Source organism: Cicer arietinum, chromosome 4 (genome assembly GCF_000331145.2).
Source record: "Cicer arietinum cultivar CDC Frontier isolate Library 1 chromosome 4, Cicar.CDCFrontier_v2.0, whole genome shotgun sequence".
Taxonomy (NCBI): Eukaryota; Viridiplantae; Streptophyta; class Magnoliopsida; order Fabales; family Fabaceae; genus Cicer; species Cicer arietinum.
The window spans coordinates 4,133,211-4,153,965 of record NC_021163.2 but is presented as its reverse complement, the minus strand read 5'-3'; the positions used below and the strand labels follow the sequence as shown (position 1 = coordinate 4,153,965).

Sequence of the window (20,755 nt, the reverse complement as noted above, 5' to 3'; positions counted from 1 at the left end):
AAATTAATATTCTACACACTTTTAACTAAATCAATCAATTCATCAAATTATTGCAAAACCCATTATCCTTTATATATATATATATTGGATAATGCATTTGATGAAGGTCGCATACAATAATATGAAGTCATTAACGAAATGTATTTCCATTACACAAAATTCCAAGCAAATAATGAGATGGTAAAACTGTGAAGTCCCAAAATATTTGTTGGAAGCAGCAATAGTAAAAAATAGTTACTTCGGCTGTCCTAACATGTCACTGGATTTTCCCTTTCAATTGTAGCTTGTGCTTGTTTAGTATGGTGGATAGACATTTACAGGTTCAATTGAGCTCCTTTCGGAGTAAATTAAATAATGGATCTCGTAAAAAAGCTGTCTCGCTACTTTTTGCCTTGCATTTGCTTTCTCTGTACAGTTCAATCAGCTCCATTATTCCACAAGTTGAAACACAACCACAAGCTCCCTATGAAAGAAAAAAAAAAGCTTACCAAGCATAATCAAAATGCTTATTATTGCATGCATAAATAGGAACTTCTTGTCCGTTACAAAATTGTCTATCAATTATTTGTTCCTCCACCAAATAATAAAATAAAATAGTTTCATTCACATGCACTCACCTAAATTGCTGCTTTAAGGGCTATGCAATTTATGTAGCTGGTCAACCACATCAAAGGAACTGCTCAAACGATAATCAGATCGGTGAAGTAGACTGCCTTGGATGGATCCCTTTGGTTGAGGGTCCGTCAGTTTGTTTTTCTTGGATGAATAACAGTGGTGAACACGGACTTGGTGATTTCTTGTCTGGATAGTGTAATTCCCATGCACCTTAACAATCAAAATTGCTTCCTTGTCTCTGGAGTCTTCACACCAAGAGTTTTGTACAACACCATCAACAAACTCTTCCAGAGTCTGAAATTCCTCATGATGCACTGATACCTCAACTATCTGATCTGGTCTTATAATACCAGTTGCAGGACTTACCTAAATCATACAAATGTGCAGTTAATTCTCATGTGTTGCATTGCAAAGGCGATGCCTTTTCTAAAGCAAAACAAGTTTAGTATTCATACACTCAAATTTGGATTTAGAACTAACTTGTAGAGCTAAATCCAATTGTTGGAACTAGTGTTTTTAGTTCACAAGGATAAATTGTGAACTGCATATGCAGACATAACATCTCGGTTACTGTGGCCATATATACTACTGTACAGCGTTACTATTGCTGATCAAATTGGCGTCAAGGCATACCCCTATATGGGACCACAATAGTGGGCTGACCAAAACTACAATTTGAAACCTTTATCTTTCACATTGACTTCATGAAAATGGATTTTTTTCAAATACACCTGAGACAGTGAAAACACCTTACACAAATTTGTCTGCCCATCAATACGTTCTATTCCAACTTTCTCCCAGATATATTTGTTCCTAATCTTATTTTATATGTGCACCCATCCACCTCAGCATTCTTATCTCCACTACTCACTCATCAATGTTTAAGATGGACTTATGTAGGGCTTTCTTAATTTTCTACTTTAATGTGTTGGTCTCCTCTTAAAATATTCTCAGTTGTTGTGTAGTATAAATATCATAATGTACAACTTTTGAGAATCAGAAGTACCTTAGTTATACCTTTCGGAGAACATTAACAAACACAAATTTTACTTGCTAAATGAAGCAAATTTTGGCATGGCGGCCACTTTGCTGCTTTTATGCTATCACTTGAAAAGATACACCAATAGAAAGAAAGAAAATACAAAAAGAGAAAGAAAAGACGAAAGGATAGGTAGTTAAGTATTTATAGAATAATATTTTAAATAAAGAATATCACCTCAAGCCACCTAGGGAACCCAAAGGAACCTCTCAACTGATGGTTAGTTGCCTTCTGATCCTCCATAACAGTAGCCTGCCCTTCACAAATTATTTCAAACAAAGCATTGTCTTCTGTACATTTATTAGTAATACGCAGAATTAATGTGTCTTGGTTTTGAAGAATTATGTTGTTTGTACTTATGATAGTTTCAGGAATCTTGTACAATTCTTTCAGAAGAAGTTTAATTTTCTCATTTGATTCGAGAATCTCTCCAAACTCCTGTCTCCGTATTGATTCATCTACTCGAGCAACATCTGTAGAAAAGATGCAGCGCACAGGCTTGTGGTCACTATCTGTGACATCCATGCAGGCTTCATACCTATTGAAGGTAAGGCGGCATTAATCAAAACAAAAATGGAAAGAAAAAGATAGTGTTTCCACTCATGCTTTTCTGTAATATTTTTTATAGTAACGCTACACAGCTAGTAAATGTTAAAATATATTGTTACCCCTACATAAGACACTCCTTTTCAATTCAATCACTAAATGTAAAAAGTGTCCTAATCATTTTCAATGCTGTCCTTAGTATCTGTTGCCGCTTTGACAATGTAACATTGACATGGAGTTTTGTGGGGGCAAAGTTGAAAATGGTGATGTATGTAAGGAGTAAATTTATACCTTTTTTGTATAGGGACCAATTTGAAAGGGTCACATATAGAGACCAAAAATATATTTTACCTGCAGTTAAAGTATGACAAAGTCCAGCCAAAACTTGTCATGATGATGCCAAGTTGTTCTAGAAAAATTTTGGCTATCAAGTATTTCCTGTTTTAGAAATCTGTAATTCACTAATTCAATTGACTTGTTTCACATGTCCAATACAATAAAGTTGCCTTATCGATAGAGGGGTCAGAGCAGTATAATGGGTTAAGTACAACGTGCCAAGTATAATTAAACTTGATACACAAAGTCCATATGGTAAACCGAATGCAATAAACATATAAACTAGAGCACTCACTGCAATACTGAAGCGACAATAGGGCACTCCAAACTGCACTCAGTGACCGAAGAAGAGCGACTATCACGATACAAAATTCTGTCGCACCAGGCAGGAATTCGTTTCTTTTCACCAGAATCATACCCTTCAAAAAACATTTCATACAAATCCAAAGTCATGACTGTATTAGAAACTTTAAAGCAATGCTAAATTCAAATATAAATAGCACTCATTGTGGCTTAAAATGGTCCATTGACCTTTCAATATCTAATTATAGAGCAAGAGTATTGGAAGTACATGCACCCAAAAGAATGAAAAATTAAATCATATTATTCAGAGTTGCTATTATTCTTTATTCCTCCTCCCAATCTCAACCCTACAGGGAAAGTCATTGTTATGAGGTCTGACTGGAATTTGTCATTTCATAACATTTTCATTCTTTCATTCTTTTTTGTCGTATCATACGATGCATGCTGTGTATGTTATTGGACTACAGATATAAGGTCTTAGTAATTAGAGCTGTGTGATTTGCAGAAACTCTCTATTTGCCATAAATAGAGCAGCAATGCAACAATCCACCACAATTTACACTTAAATCTCACTTCTTGTTTACTTTTTTATGCTAAAGTTTCCTTTCAAGTTCAATTTTCAGAGACTATTTGTGTGTGCGCGTTGGGGTACCAACCTGCCAAACCAGCTTGGTGTCGTTCAAACTTGTATGTGGGAGGAAATGTTATTATTGCTTCACGCATTCCTTGGAAGGCCTTCCCAGCTTCCATTTCTGCTCGAAGCTGATCCCTTTCTCTGAGCCAATCAAAGCATCTTTGAGAAACAAAATCTCTTGCTTCATCATACGAAATGTCATCAAGACGATAGTTAAAATCACCAAGAAATACAATCATGTCGGACTCAGATAACTCGGACATCCCTTCTGCAGACTAAAAACCAATCTCAAGAATCAGTGCTTCATTCAACTGTTTGAGAGCATAATGTTTTACTAAGAAGAATAAAGTGGACAGCATGTACATACATTTGTACCACGAAATATTGGAACAGAAGACGAAGTGCCAGCTGCAACAGAAAGGACCAATGGCAAGCCAGATCTATAAACAGGTCAAGATGAATACATGGATAAGGAAAGTGAGAAGCAGTAATAGGCAAAGGCAAGGTACCAGGTGTTGCATTTAAGAAGTTTGTTGGCCGGCTGAAGGACATTGTTCGGTATACATGATCAAAATCGGCATTGCGACGACCAACTGCGTCTAAATGGGCAGCAAAGTGACAATTAACAAAGCACATAATCCGATCATACACTCTAACCCTTAAACCAACAGCTCCCTGTTGAGACAAGCAAATTCCATATCAATGGTCAGAATAGAAAAAGCTGACACAAAAAGATGAAACCTTCAAAATAAAATATTGTTTTCTGAAAAGCACATCAGTTTGCATATAGCACAGTCATGGCATTTGCCATTTAGGCTATTGGACAGGTCTTGTGAAGACAATATTTTATTAGCTGGTGGACTGTGGAGATTAATGAGTTAAATAGAGATATGTTATATGGCAGAGCAGTATGGCATCGTTTGATCCATATATGTAGCTGACCCTTCTTAGCAGGGTAAAGCTTGGTTGTTGTAACTAGGCTCTAATTGAACCGGTAATAATTATAAAAAACAAACATACTAATGAAAATATGTATTTATGACAGCATACTCAAGTTCAACAATAAATATAACATCTATAACCTTGTAAACATATTTTTCTATTATATAATTATTTAATATCAAATGATTTTAGGGGTAGTAGAAATGGTTTTTAAAAATTTACTTAAAACAAGTATATATATATACTACAATGGGTAAATATATATGCGAGCAACTGTGGAGTCAGTAGTACACAAGTTCGACTGTCACCGATGTAACTTCCAAAATATTTAAAACCTGCTGAATTGAACCAGTGGTTCATAGCTGGTTCAATGGTTCAAAGTCCAATTCAACAATTTTAATGCTCCATATCCTTGACTGGACTGCCCATTGGTGCATCTAGTTCACGAATGAACATCACTGACTGGTCCAGTTCTCACAACAACGCCATTCAATGTGGCATCACCTAAGCTGTGACGTCCATGTCATATAGCATTGTCTGCCTTATGCCATCCCAAAGTGGCCTGGATTATATTATTTTCCTGCAACGACACCTGGCTTTTGAATTCCTTTCAAAATCTTCTGGACAGAAACCTTCACTGACAATGTTGAAACCATCATTAAGGTGTCCACCTGCTCCGTACGGTATTTTCCTCTTTATTTTTCTTCCTATGCTTTTTGGTTGTGCTTAGCTCTTCATAATTGCATTACTCTTTTCTTTGGATGAAATGGATTCCATGGTTCAATATGGCATAGCTGACATAACATGTGCCATGGTATTTTCTACACTTGCTGCCATTGGCCGCCATATACCATTGAAAATAAAATATTATAGATCATTCTGAAAAGTGATTTTCAATATTAGGGGCAAGCAAAATAATACTGAGTACTAAGCAGCATAACATTAACATGTCATGACTGATAGATCCTATATGTGAAGTTATGATGACTATCTGATATGTTACTTGCAGACCTATATGACTGTCTGCTTTTCCACACAGTTGAATTGCAGTGGACCATAACATCGAGCAGAGAATGTAACAATAGTCTGATATTTAAGCATAAATCAAGGCTAACAGTAAGGATATAAATGACCTACCTTAGAATTCTCATAATCCTACAGGAAAAACTGTCAGATCTTATCCTAATATACCCTTTATTAACGAAAATCAAGAGGTAGAAACACAAGAAACTAAGCAAAACTAGCATGCAAAGCAGCAGAGCAAACATGCCTACCTTATTTCCAATAGCACGTCCAAAGCCACATGGAACTGCTGCCGCTTCAACATCCCCAACATGAAATCTAATGTTAGTTTTAACCCTGAAGAAAAAAAAATTCAACTACCATTGATGAACCAACAAGGAAGAATTTAGAAAACAATGATATAAATTCAAACTGAATGAGGGCAGCAGTTGATATTCCATTTCAGGATACAATTAGAAGCCCAACCTTTAATGGTCCACCCATATATTCCAAACCAAAATAGAATTTATAACAAGTAGGAAGGAAAGCAGGGAAAAAAGAATCTGACATCTAGTACCCAACCAACTTGAAAAACCAATATATATTCAAACTATAACAAACAATGGGTATTATTTCTGATATATTAATGGCTTCACCAGCTCACATGTATTCCTCCTACTCATAGGTACTCACCACACAGCAATGACCAAGCCTGCAAGTTGTCTGGATCCAATACGTTCAAAAGTTGAACCTTCATCCAATGTTTTGTCTATCATATCCAGCCACCACTGCCCAACAGAACTACCCTCCAGTCCTACCTATATGCTTGTGAGAGAGATAGGGGTTAGGGGAGGGTTGTGAACAATAAAAGTTAGGCAAAGCTGTTAGTTATACTGTGTGTGTGTGTGTGTAAGGTGCATAACAGGTGAAATCATGCTCTGGTGAGAGAAAGTAATGTGACCATCCATGAATTGTTCCATGGTCAAAATTAATGCTTCTCAAGTCTCATGCTTTAACAACTATTACTTTGCCTCAACCTATTAAAGTTGTTGTCTAATGATAATATAGATGTAATGTACTAATTTTCTAGTATTTTTACAAATAACTTACAGTTTCTTTAGCTGCAGACATTGCAAGAAATCCAGCACCCATTTCAACCTCTTGCAACCCAACAACAACGAGGCCAACATCTGAGGCCACAGAGCCTAGCCATGAAGTAAGGGAATCTTGAGATGCTTTTCCTTGTCCAACATTCCAAGTGCCACTCAATATTTTTATGTTCTCTATTTTAGTATATAAAAATTCTTTGCCACTCAGCTCTGAATGCAAAATGCTGTCAAGAGGTCCTGGAGAGGTGATATTCCATCCTCGTATGCCACCATGGTTAGACAATGTAAATACATAACCAGCTCCAACTGTCATTTTTACAATTGAACAGCTATGAGCCACCCAACCCCCAATCAGGTTACCCTTGAGGTCCAATACCTGAATAATACCAGTTGCATAACCTACCCAAATTTGCATGCCAAAAGTACAAAAACATTGAACAGCAAATGAGTGGTAAAGAAAATCTTGTATGCGATTGCCATTTCCATCCCATTGCACCAGCAAGCCACTTGAATAACCTGTCCAAATCATTCCATCAATCGTTACTACGAGTGCTTCGGTTTTCCGATTATCATCCCCAAAGCCTCCCTTTGCTGCAACTCGGCGAACAGCATCTGCTGCCCCCATTAAGGCATTACGCGAGCGCTGAAAGAACCCAATGGAACTTTGTGTTTTGTCTTTCCTAGAACTTGAAACAAGCTCAACTGAAAAGTCTTGCATTGAAGACAAGTCTGATCGATTCTCCATCTGGCCATCTGAATTGAAAACTTTCAGCAACTCTCTTGTACGGGCATCCCTGTACATTGATAAACACTAGCTTATATTAAATTGACAGGTTGGAAATTATATGTATACACACACACACACACCATATTTTCGGAGACCAAAAACACATTTAATCTTTCTAAAGTAATATAATGCATATTTGTGACCACGGGATATGAAAAATTATGAATTTTCGATTACATTTCAAAGCATAAATAAAAAGGAATTAGCCATATTAATATTGATATATTACTAAAACCAAGAGAAGCCGTGCTAGGAAATTAAATCTCACCATAAAGCATACGAAAAATAACCCGCACTCCACACCTTTGCCCTTGAATTATCTGATACTAAGTACTTCACATCTGAAGTTAGCATGTTATTGTAGCCATTTGTAGATAGCTGGCTCCTCAAGTCAACGTAGGACCTCTCAATGAACATGACAGCCGTGTGCCTTTCCTCCTCTGTCAGGTGAATAGATTTTTCAACAGCCTCCCAAGGCCATATTTTTATAACCCCTCCTTCAGAACCCGACCACAGATCCCCTGTACCAAATCAATAAAAAAGAAAGAACAATGTATCACATTCACAACAAACATGTAAAGTGAGTTCTGATAAACATCTCAAGAAACATTAATAAAATAAAGAAATGTCAAAATAAATTTGCAATAACCATGAATTTTTCAATTAATAGTTTGTCGTATGAGTTGAAATCATCTCCTTCATCTCAATTTTGCCAAAAGCTCTCTCGTTTAACTTCTCTGTAAATATCTATAAGCTTACAAGCACCTTGTTTGTAAGCAATGAACCATAAACTTATTTTAATCGAGAAAAAAATTAAGCCAGGTTACTTATCTAAAAAGAAACAAATCCAAATTGAATCTAAATCAAGTAATACACATCATAACACACCACCAATTTATTAGAAATTCGTATAATACTAGTATTAGTAAGTATTCATGTATGTAAGTATTCAACATTTCTCTCAATATTTTCTTTTCATTTAACAGTATCCTATTCCTAGACTTCCATCGCAATTGCAAGTAATAATACCAATAAACTAACATTAACTTGCTAACTAGTTACTAGTAGTATTGAAAAAAACATATTACCCTGTTTCTAAATATAAGACCCTCTTGAACTGCATTAATTATTTTTTTACTTACTCCTTATGTTACATGTTTTTTTAACAATTTGTAATAAATAATAATACAATAAAAACATAAAATAATTATCTCTATTCAAGGATAAACTAGTAAAACAATTGAAATCGTGAACAAGTTTAATACTATAATCAATTTTCTTACTTGGCATGATTTAGTCAACGAGTCTTATATATATATAAGGATAGTTAAATTATCTAATCCAAACAGGCATTTACATAATAAAAAATCAAAGACAATGTAATAACGAAGAACAAAGAATGAAAGATAACCATAGGAGGTGATTGTAAGTGAAAGAACAGGTCCACGATGAGCTTGCCAAGACAAACTTTCCTTGAAATGATTACTCCATTTGTTATCATCCAAACTATGAGAATCCATATGCCAACACCGAATCTTCCCATCCCTGTGTCCACTCCACACCAACCTATTCCCTTCATCCGCAACCAAACAAAGCGCAGGTGAAGTCCAAACTGATTCCCGAAACGGCGCACTCTCTTCATCACCGCTCTTTTCCCATCCCTGTGTCCACTCCACACCAACCTATTCCCTTCATCCGCAACCAAACAAAGCGCAGGTGAAGTCCAAACTGATTCCCGAAACGGCGCACTCTCTTCATCCCCGCTCTTCGCAGCGCCTTCACCTCCAACACCACACCACGACGCGTATAGATCCTTAAAGTTCCAGAATCGGATTCCGCTCTCGGAAGCCGCCCATAGCTGCTGCGACTCCGTCGCCACAAACACAATGTTCCTCAAAAACCGTCCAATCTGAGTCTCACGAAGTGGATGCGGTCTCAATTCGAGACTCGGAGGACGCGACGGATGCACCGCCGCACGAACAGGAGGTTTGAAGATTCCGGCACCGCCTCCTTTGGCGATGAACTCAGGTAAAAACGTTTGACCGGAAATTGAGTGGCGGCGATTATCGTCGGAGATGGTGAGTTTACGGTCGAGGAACTGAAGCATGCAGTCGAGGCGTTTGTTTGTGGATTGAATTGAATTGGAAGATGAAACGTCGTCGTTTTCGGAAGAAGAAGAAGAGGTTGAGCGGGAATATAAGGTGCGTTGAGGAGTATACGACAGTTGAGAAGATGAGGAAGCGTCGTTTTGGTAGAGTGATGATGGTGGATCCATTAGAAGAAAGAAGATCGAATCGAAACACGCGGAGATAATATAGCGACTTTGGATTTTATAAGTGCGTTTGACTTATCATTGTTGGATTGGATCAGAGAGAATTATTAGGGAAGAGTGAGAATTCATAACTCAGAATGTACCGTCGGTATTGCTGCTCAAAAAACATGTTCCAAACGAACCACCCTCGCACCTTTTATTTTAATTAAGTTTTCTTTTTTATTTTTTTTTATTTTAAGTAAGTTACTATAATAAGATAAGATGATTTCATTGATTAATGATATATTTTTTTACTCAATTAAAGATGTTTCTAAATGTTTTAAAATATGCATAAATCTTATTGTAATTTTTCAATTAAATTGTGAACTTTTTTTTTTTAGTTTACTTATGTCTACCTCTCCTGTTTCAATTTTTTTTTAATAAAAACGTATATTTTATTTTTAAATTTAATCATAATATGATGTTACTGTTATATTAGCTCATGATAATATAATACAAATATCAACACAATGAGATTTTTTTTATAAGCTAGTAATTAATAAATTAGCATTTTTTACCCCGTCCATTCAACAAAATGAGATTTTATTAGTTACATATTTCAACAAAAAAAGTTAATACGGTACGTGCAATATTTAACATCAGAATTTTGATTTTTAAGAAATCTTTTATTTTAATATTTGTATATGTATGTACTGGGTGTTTATGTCATGTATAGCATGTTGAGATAATTAAATAACTAGGTCAACAGCAGGAAAAGTGTTGGTAAACTACAACCATAACATCCCGACAAAAATCAATTATTAATTAAGTTTTGAGATATACAATGAATCTTAAATAAATTTTAATGGATAATTCGATTTTGGTATTTTTCGGGATATGTTTAAGGCTTAATTTAGATTTATTTACTGGATCATTTCGACAATTCGGCCGTGTAAATTTTGGTGCCGCGGTAAAACCTAATCTTAAAAATAAGAAATGTCGTTTTTATTAATCTCGATAAATAATCTATTTTTTAGATATTATTTAATGTTTTTTTCCTCAACGGACAAGAGACATCACCTACTAAAATAGTACCTTCAGTATTAGTAGAAGTACTTTTTTTATTCAATTTTACCTAAAGAGTTACTTACTTGAATATAAACGAAACTATGTGTTAACTCCGAAGAGCCATAGTCCTTCCTGTCTTTTGAACAAACATAATGAAAATGGAATGGTGGACAGACTATATAATAAAAAAATGAATGCACATGATTATGTTAGTTTTATAAAATATGTATACGTGTTGGGTGCTTCAAACTTTATACAATTTCCTTCTTCTATCCTATAATTCAATACAACAAGAAATAGTTAGATTGCCAAAACATATACTTTACTTCTCCTTTCTAACTTCCACTTTTTTTCCTTTAAATACAAAATATTTCTCAATTTTATTAAACACCCAATTTATCCTCCATTTCAAATTTCTTTTAAAAAAATTATAATTATAAAAAATTTCTCCATAATAAATGTGTCTATTTAACTTGATGTTAAATAGGTAAAATACACATAGTTGTAGATGCTTTTAAAGTTTCTTATGTAAAAGTTTTATTATAACTAAGTAGAAAGACTTTTGGTGTACGAAGTAAAGGTCATACTTTTTTGTGTAAATTGGTACTCTTCACATGCAATTGAGGAGATTAATACTTTGATTTTGTGTGATCTAAATAGATTTTAAATTATCTCTAAAAGTTTAATCTTGTTGTATATCAAAATTCCTATTCAAATATGTCTACCTTGATTAAATTATAAGAGATATGTGTCATCTCATTTTAGTATTTTTAGATATACCATAAAGGTGTTCATATTTGGGCAAATTTTAATATGAATCATCGTCCACCATAGACCAATATTTAAAATATTTAAAATTCAAATGATCACAGACGTTGTTTTTAAAAAATAAATGTTAATAGTTATTTTTATTTTTATGATTGAGATACTGACTTAAGTTATATCAGTTTGATTAAAATAAAGAGAAAAAATTTATATATATTTTTTCATATTGAATCGACATGAATTAAATCATAATTTTATTCATAAAAATAAAAAAAAGTCACATATTGTTATTTCTTAAAAGTATTATCAATCGTCGTTAAGTTTTTAAATATTAATTCACAATGAACCACTTAAAAAAAAAAATGCAACAAAATTTGAGGGTAAACTTATGTCTCAATCAATTAGGTAAACCTTATTTATATTGGAACAACATTTTGTATAAAAGTACTATCATTTCTCCAAACTAAGAAAAAGCCAACTAATAATCAATTAAAAATGATATTGCTCCTATTCGAAACTTCTATGCGTTTTTTACCCATTCTCAAATTAGAGAAGGTGAATTTTTAAATTTGAAATTGTCTCTTGACTTGATTGAATCTAATGACATATAGGTCGAATAAAGATGGAACCATAAAAAACAAAATCAAGTTGAGTCCAAAACAAATGGTGTCACCCTACAACTAAATATTAATCTATTCCCTCATAATGAAAAGTGTGGTCAGAAAATATGTTGCAACACAGTTCATTTCTTATTCAACTCTAAATTATACGTGTGAAGTTATGTCAGATTTAATTATTTTTTATTTTTAGTGAAATTAATAATAATAATAATATTAATAATAATAATAATAATAATAATAATAATAATAATAATAATAATATAAAGTAAGTTTTTATCCATAAAATAATTTGAGTCAAGACGGATAATTCGAGGGGTCACTGGAACTCGATATCTCCTTCTACATGTTCATATTTTGTCTTTGTTTTTTGTACTTAATTTTTTATGGCACTAAGTCAGACCTAACTAAAACTTTACGGGTCAAGATAAATTGATGGACGACTTAAATTTTATACACCCCTATATTGTATAGTAGCAATTATATTGATCCTCGATTAGTGTGTAGACAATTTTGCACTCATTTATCTTTTTTTTTTTGTTGATAAAGTGTATTATTATTTGTTGCATTTTTATATAATTTTGATTCAATCTAAGTAGTATGTGTAGGTAATTTTTTTGGTATATCTCTTTTTGAAACAAAACTCTTCGATATAATTACATTGAAATTTATATACATTTTTTTTTACTTTTAAGATGTCTTAAGATGGAAATGCGATCGTAATTTTTTTTTCTCTTATAGAAGATCGCATTTTGGAGATGCGATGTTGACATATTTTTTTTTAACAAATGGAGATTTGTTACAAAAAATAAATAAAAAATTATATCAATAAAATTAAACAAAATATATTAAATAGAAGAATAAAAACATATTAAAGTTAATACGGTTGAGTAGATATTCGATTCTATAATATTTTAACAACTCCCTCCTATCTTACTTGCAAATAAATTAACAACTCAATAACAACTCCTCCTATTTTTTTCCTCTTATTTTGCATCTTAATAAATAAAAAATAAACATATAATAAATTATATTAAAAGAAAACATTAAATAAGAGGAAAAGTAACATGAAAAAATTAATAAAATAGAATGAAGTTGTTATGCAAAATATGAGAGAGTTGTTAAAATATTGTTTTATTTGACACATCTCAACCGCATTAATTTAATTAATTTATAATATTTTATATATAAATTTTAATGTAAGAATAATAGAGAGTTTTGTTTCAAAATGGAATGTGTGTGTATGTTAGATATTTTCATAATATTACAAAAACATAAATAAAATTTTAGATATGAATTTATATATAGTAATTAATCCAATATACCTATAACTATAATATAGGGATACATGTTTTATTCGATAGGCGTTTTTATGTGGGTTTTTTTTTTTTTCACGTGTATTATGCAGTTTGTTTTTTTCACGTGTATTATGCAGTTATTACTTAATATATGTTAAGAAAAATGCAACTATACATGCAATTTTTTGTTAACATGCAACAAAAATAGAAAGAATCAAAATGGTATTGGTATATTGTCTTTATCCGGGGTAAAAAATATTTTATAGGCATAAAAGATAATTGGATTATGAGTTTATCATCCTATAATTTTCTAAAATTTTCAAGAATAATGCTTATTCAGCACCTCTTTGTTACGGATTATGAAAAACATATTTTGATATTTAATAATTTAAAGATTGATTTTTACAGAATTTTAATAAAAGTGATACTATTTTGTGTTTCTTTGCTATAATAAAAAACTAATTTTAAAAAATTAATCTATTAAAAATAATTTTCAGATAGATAAAAAATTATTTTAAAAGAAATTGTAATAAACAGACTTTTAATGTTCTATATCCTTTTAATAATGTACTTTCTTTAACACGATAGAAGAAAAACCAAAGAATAAATAATATGTATTGTATTGTAAGTCTATGTCTATGTCTAAATCATGATTCACCAAAATCGAATTAAATTTCACCTTTTAGCCATGTCATAAACTTAAGTGTTTTTTTAATAAGAAAATGAATTTAAAAAGTGTGGTGAATAATATTCTTTAAAATTGCCACCACTAATTGCTCTTAGTCTAAGCTCGTAATATATCATTACTCGCCTAATATAGTTTTTGGCAACTCATTATTGTGTGTGTTTCCCTCCATCTCCCTCATAGTGGTTTATGAAAAAACAGGAACCTCTTGTTTATTCTTTTATGCCTCACCTTGTTTAACTCAAAAATGTTATAAAAATAATTTTGTAATACTAAATTATCCGTCAATACCTCATTTGAATTATATTTGACATATAAATGATATATACAATCTAGTGTAGTCAAGAAAGACTCAACTCTATTATTTTTAATTGTTACTTCATTTATACATACTACGATCTCAACTATTTTTAACTCGATTCATCATAAATTCAATTGTTTATCATTCTTTACTTACAACTTAAAATAATTTTGAACATAAACATTATTATTGTCAAATCTATTGTTTTTGTTGTTGTTTTTTTTTTTTTTGTCTAAATCAACAATAATACATCATTAACAAATACGATATGTAATAAAAATTACGCTTCAATTGTGAAGAAAAATTTCAAAACATTAAACACTAAATTTAAAATTTAAAGTTTAGAAATAAAATAACTAAAATTTTGTTTTAAATAAAAAATATGATATCAAAAGTGCTTTGAAACCTAAATTTTATATGGGGAAATTAAAATACACAAACCAAATTTCATAAGACATACATTACTGCAAATTAACATATCACGATACATAAATGTTTCCACGATTAGCTAGCAGTAAGACACACATAATTGACTTGAAATTTACATATTGTGATAAAAGTTTTCACAACTAGCTAGCAATATATATACATATACATAACAATAACAGGGGAAAGGGGGTTTATTAATAAAATAAAATAAAATAATTTACATGAGAGAGCAAGCATGAACATTATCATCATTGAACATGTTACTAACATGGTCATCTCCACGTTGAGAGACATGCATTGTCCCATGTCTGTCTGGGAGATTGTAACCATGTCTGTAGTAATTGTAGCTTTCTTTGAATTCATTGGTTGTATCTTTGAAGTAATGGTTAGCTGATGTGAAGTAAAGTGGTGGATTTGGGTAAGGCCAAAATTCAGCCCTTTTTCCTGCTCTCCTAACTGCCTTAAGCACCTTGTTCCTCTCAACATATCCTGTAACTGTTACTCTTTCCATCTCTAATTCCACCTTCACTGAATCTATGCCTGTTAATTAAACCACATATAATTTTACTTCATTACTTTTATTGAAAATAACTGTATTCCTATTATCATAAATGCAAAATAAAAAAATTAGTAACTTTGAAGTGATGCACATTATACTAATTAAAAATAAATAAAATTACTTTAGAAACTGAAGATGAAAGCAGTCAAAGGTCAAAGTTGTGGTCATCAAAGTGGTTCTTCATTATCACCGATAATTTAATTTGTTGGAGTTAAAACAAAAATAAGAATTATAAAACTATATATTTGTGTGGTTTTAAGTTTTATCAAAAAGCTATTTTAAAAATAATTAAAAATTACCTTAATTCAATTTAAAATGTGTTTTGTTTTTAAAATATCTTTAACAACAAAATACAAAAACTCAAAATCACTGCCAAATCTATAAGGATTCCTTCGTGTTAAAGCTAAACTCACTTAGTGAGTCATAAGTCAAAGTTAGGTTATATGCAGTCAAAGTCATTGTGATTATATGCAGTTTATAATCTCGATCAATCAAGTTTAGATAATTCAGATTTTAAAATTAAAGTTTTTATTTTAAAAAAGTTAAATTTATTTTTAAATTTAAACCATTCAATTTTGACAAGATGGTTGAGATCGTGTGATTAAATGGTCCTATTACACTTAATCTAAATTTCTCATAGCCATAAAAAGATAAACAAATTGATTAATCTATACATACCTTTGAGCTTGTAGATGGCATTTTTAACGACTCTTTCGCAACCTGTGCAGCACATCCTTACTTTCAGCTCAACTGTCTGAAACAAATGAGATGCACTTTCAAAAAATATCCAAAATGTTTTATAAAAAAATTAGATAATCCAAAAATTACAAATTTTATGGTGAGATTGTGGGTTCGTTTATTACAGAATTTAAAAAAATTATTATTCTATAATTTAGAAATTTTTAAGAAAAATGATAAGCTGTTTGGTGTTTATATGTTATAGTAAAAATCATTTTTTTAAATCAATTATAAAAAAATATTTCTTTGATAAACTATAAAAACAGTTTATAAAAAAATAGTTTTTAATTTTTTTTTAAAATTCGTAACAAATATATACAAATATTCAAAAGTTGTTATTTTCTTAAAAAAAAGTAATTATTTCATACAAAATTATATCAAATGTTCTTTCACTTAATTCCAAGATAATAAAGAGGATTCAAATCCGATTTATTATCATTTCATTGTAAACTTTATGTATAAGAAAAGTGGATTCAAATCCGTTTACTATAAATATATTATAATTATATTTTATAAAAAAAATTAAGCATAATTTTTAAAGGTATATATATATATGAGTCCAAAAAAAGTCTATAATATATATAATACATATTTTGCTAAATATATATCCATTAAAAAAACTAATAAAAAATAAAATAAAAAAACTCCATGCATGTGCCGAATTTCATATACTCTTGTACTCCCCCGAAAAGTTACTTTTCTTCACTCTTATATTCCTTGTTTGACAAAGATTACTGGCATGTTATATAGTTTTCCACTCTTACATTTTTTTTCTTCTTTACGGTTACATTTTGTCAATTTTTATTTGTAGATGATTATGGTAAAATTATAACATTTAATTTTTTTTCAACTTATATTGGCAGAAGTAGTTGTCCTTTTTAAATTAAAGCTCTCTCAATAGCTTGCAAAACAATCCTTGATTTTTCTTCATAAAAAATTAATTAGTTGAATCATAATTAATTTGCACATATAAAATTGATATGGTGTCTAGCAAACATATGAGAATTAAGAGTTCTCAAGTTCAATTTTCACCTCTAATATAATACTAATAAACTAATAATTAATCTAAACATTTTAAAAAACATACATATATGTGTCATATGTGTTAGAGTAAAACAAAGCATATGGTAATTAAGCCTTAAACAAACCTGTAAGGAAATTGGTCGACCCTTCGGCATATTGAACCTCTTATTAATTCTGTGATTACTATTATGATTTGTATGTACGAAAAGCCCGTTTATAAAGGAAGAAAATTCATAACCAAAAGCTCTCTTTAATAAAGAAGCCATGGTAAGAAAGGAATTAAGCACAACTAAGGAAGAAACGAAACAAAGAATATATTCCTCTTTGCCATTTGGATCACTCGAAATGATAATATTTTCAAATCAATCTCTAGAGTTATATATACACAATTTTATTTAGCATATGCACATTTAACTAAAAATATACTGTACACAAAAATAAAAAAGAGCATCATATTCTTTTAATAATAATACATATAGTATATAGATAGATAGAGAGATATTTTATGTAACATTTCTCTCAACTAAACCAAAGTGATGTTACAACCTCTCAGACAGGAATGGTATCTACAACGATTGAAGAAATGGGAATAACAAGTCTTGTGGGATATGGATGAACGTAGAAAAGGAAAACAGAGTTTGGATGGATGCTAAGGAAAATTATTATATTCTGATAATCTTCTTTTTACATATGAAAAGTTAATTAGACAAAATGTGCCCAATTGTCTCAACAAAATAATTATATTCTCCATGCAGATTTAGCATTTTCGGTTGTTATAGTTTTTCAACGCTTCCCACAGTTTTTTCCATTATTTAACGGGAAATGGGAATATAAGAATCCTTCTCACAATACGCACTTAATTATATCATTATCCTAAATATAATTAAATTATTAAATTTTGGAATATAGTAATATGTAATAGTATATAATATTATACCTAACTTTTACTCGTAAAATCCGCGTGTTGTTTAGATATCTATGTACCAAAACAACAACAAGTTACTCCTCGGAATATACTATACTGCTCTCCATCTAAGCCACTAAAATATCCCTCCCCCCATCTTCACCTCCATTCCCCACATCAAAGAGTTTTTTTCTCCACATCCTTATCTCCGATTATGGCGGTTGGACTGTGTATGCAACTCAACAGCACATCATCCTAATTAGAGCGGTCAAAATAGTCCCTTTATTTTTTTTTTTATTAAATTTTTAATATTAGGTCTCTTATCAAAATAATTTTTTAAAAATTCTAACCTATTATTTTATGGGACTTAAAGAAGGGCTATGAGGGCTTATAGACCCCCAATGTTTTGTTAATTTTAAGATTTTTTTTCTTGAAAATTTTTCAAAATTTATTTTATTCGAAAAAAATATATTTTTTTCTCAAAAAATTGTGAGAAAAAAAAATTGTAAATACTTTTTTATAAAAAAAATCAAAAAAGTTTTATCGAAAAAAATCGAAAATTTTTTATAGAAAAAAATTGAAAATTTTTTATAAAAGAAAAAATCAAAAAATTTTATCGGTTAAAAATCAAAAAACTTTATTTCTCAAAAAAAAAAATCAATTCTTTTTTTAAAAAGGTGGGCCTATAGGTTCACTAAACCCACAAAATTTTAGAGGATTTTTAGTGTGGGGGCTTTGTTTTTTGGAACCTTTTAAATTATAAATTTTTTAGACCCCTCCAACGTATGAGTTGGAGCCAATAATTAAAGGGTTTGTCAAATTGACAGCTCTAATCTCAATTGACGAGGGATTTAATTTTTTTTTTTAATATAATAAAAATGAGGCTGATTTTTTTTAAGACTATAAAGTTATGAATTTTGTTACAGGGACTAAAATTTATTTTAAACAAAGCCTCTAAAATATTTAGAACGACCTGTTCATCCCACAAATCTTCACGCTCCCTACAAAACTCATAAAAAAAAAATTATTATATATCATTTATTTCTAATCAAATTGGTAGTAAAAAATTTAAAATTTAACTATAAACAAATTGAAAAATATGACAATAAAAATAACATATAAAATTAAGTTATAAACATATTAGATGAAAAGACAATTAATATAACATATAAAATCCTTGAATATATATATATATATATATATATATATATATATATATATATATATGTTATTTTAGTAAATGTTATTTATTTTTATTTTCAAGACTTATTTTTCTCCCGTATAACGCTCAATCATATTGAACGTCCATGGATAATAGGGGATACTTTCTAGAACCAAATTTAGCTTGAATGTATGTAAGCAAATAACTTGTGGGTTAAAGAGCATTCTTTTTATGTTTATATACATTTTTATTTCTATGCGTTGAATTGTTTAAATAGCATGTGATTTAAAATTTTATATTTTGGGTTTCTAAAATTATGTATGCAATCTTTATATTTCTATGTAATTTTAAATTCTTTTTTATAACAATAATAACTACATTTTTGTCTTTTAATTTGATGGATGTTTATCTATTTGGGGTGAAGCAACGTAAAATTATCAATAATAGATTTTTAGCTTCATTTAAAATATCTTTGTAGTTCTTTTTTACAATTTTTTTTATGGTTCATGGATCAGTCTATTGAATAGTAGACCAACACGAGATTGACTCATATCAATGTACCATAACTTACCACAACTTGTTATTAATTGCAAACAAACTAACTAGTCTGGTATGTTTAACTTACAAGTCTATGCAGATCTAGTAGATCTCTAGATAGTGTGTACCTTAATCTTGTCATTAAATGAGTTATTCGGGCTCATTCTATTTTTTGAATTTTACACTATCCTATAAAATAGTAGATCACTAATAGGGGTGAGAATAGGTTGAGTCAAGTTAAGTTTTGTTAAGCCTAATTTAAGGTTTAAGTCTCACATGTGGCCTGTCATAGGTTTACTTTTTAGATTTGAGTTTGACAATGATAGAAGTCTAGTATGTTCTGTTAGCCTACTTAAAAACATATTTCATTTTAGTATTTTTGAATAAGTAATCAAACACATCTTTAAATAGATTAACGAGTTAATATGTCAATGAAATTAAGTTCTATTTTGATATTTAACATCACATTTTAAAGAATATGACTTTATATACATTATACTTAAATTATATTTTATAATAATACATTTAAATATGTTAAAAACTAAATGATGTTAATATGCGTAAATTACTAAAAGTTGAATATATAACAAAAAGCTCAAACTTTAATATAATAATTACAGTAGTAAAAAAATATTATTTGTATTTATTTAAATATGTCGACCTAAAAGGCTTATTATGTGGCATGTAGTATGATATTTTTAACTAAATAAGTTTTTTTAGAAGTCTTGGCTTTATCTATTTAAGAAAAAAGTCTGGCATAGGTTGGGCATGACGTAGGTCTAAGCCGTAGGCCCCTGTCGGTCTGACCTATTCTCATCCCTAATCACTAGCCGGATAAAATGTAGTTAATTATACTTAAGTCAAAAATGAACCCATATACTCTTTAATTTAAATTTAAGTGAATTGCACGTGGACTCACAAAAAAGCAAACACCATTTTTAAGAAGAAGAAGATTTGGTATTATTGATATTTTAATATATAAATAATTAAATTGTTATTTAAAATTAAATAAATGATTAAATAGACAATAAAATAAAATAAACGATCAAATTGTTACTTGAAATTAAATTAAAAGACAACTAGAGATATTTTGACTAAAATATAA

At 30.4% G+C, this 20,755-nt stretch overlaps 2 protein-coding genes across 2 annotated transcripts; both read right to left on the bottom strand.

Annotated features, from left to right (window-relative positions):
• Positions 1–19: 19 nt before the first annotated feature.
• LOC101498488 (type II inositol polyphosphate 5-phosphatase 15) lies at positions 20–9,754 on the bottom strand. The gene is made up of 13 exons (XM_073366981.1): positions 9,103–9,754; positions 8,725–8,962; positions 7,582–7,834; positions 6,528–7,320; positions 6,111–6,235; positions 5,690–5,774; positions 3,983–4,148; positions 3,841–3,881; positions 3,496–3,748; positions 2,832–2,955; positions 1,832–2,192; positions 618–981; positions 20–463 (listed from the first exon to the last, which is right to left on the bottom strand). The coding sequence occupies exons 1-12, from the start codon at positions 9,586–9,588 to the stop codon at positions 631–633; spliced, it is 3,276 nt and encodes a 1,091-aa protein (XP_073223082.1). The 5' UTR covers positions 9,589–9,754; the 3' UTR covers positions 20–463; positions 618–630.
• A 4,976-nt stretch (positions 9,755–14,730) lies between these two features.
• LOC101498160 (heavy metal-associated isoprenylated plant protein 30-like) lies at positions 14,731–17,404 on the bottom strand. Its single transcript, XM_004495470.4, has 3 exons — positions 17,173–17,404; positions 15,965–16,040; positions 14,731–15,267 (listed from the first exon to the last, which is right to left on the bottom strand). Exons 1-3 carry the CDS (start codon positions 17,311–17,313, stop codon positions 14,945–14,947), a joined length of 540 nt encoding a protein of 179 aa, XP_004495527.1. The 5' UTR covers positions 17,314–17,404; the 3' UTR covers positions 14,731–14,944.
• Between the last annotated feature and the right edge of the window lie 3,351 nt (positions 17,405–20,755).

What these genes read in the sequence shown, in the direction of transcription:
- LOC101498488 (XM_073366981.1), bottom strand. Translation starts at nt 9,588, where the DNA reads ATGGATCCACCATCATCACTCTACCAAAACGACGCTTCCTCATCTTCT. An exon ending in CAATATTTCGTGGTACAAAT is followed by an intron (nt 3,749 to 3,840) that starts GTATGTACATGC and finishes ATTGGTTTTTAG; the next exon opens with TCTGCAGAAGGGATGTCCGA. An exon ending in ATTGTCGCTTCAGTATTGCA is followed by an intron (nt 2,193 to 2,831) that starts GTGAGTGCTCTA and finishes TACCTTCAATAG; the next exon opens with GTATGAAGCCTGCATGGATG.
- LOC101498160 (XM_004495470.4), bottom strand. Translation starts at nt 17,313, where the DNA reads ATGGCTTCTTTATTAAAGAGAGCTTTTGGTTATGAATTTTCTTCCTTT. An exon ending in GTCGACCAATTTCCTTACAG is followed by an intron (nt 16,041 to 17,172) that starts GTTTGTTTAAGG and finishes CATTTGTTTCAG; the next exon opens with ACAGTTGAGCTGAAAGTAAG. An exon ending in TGCCATCTACAAGCTCAAAG is followed by an intron (nt 15,268 to 15,964) that starts GTATGTATAGAT and finishes TTTAATTAACAG; the next exon opens with GCATAGATTCAGTGAAGGTG.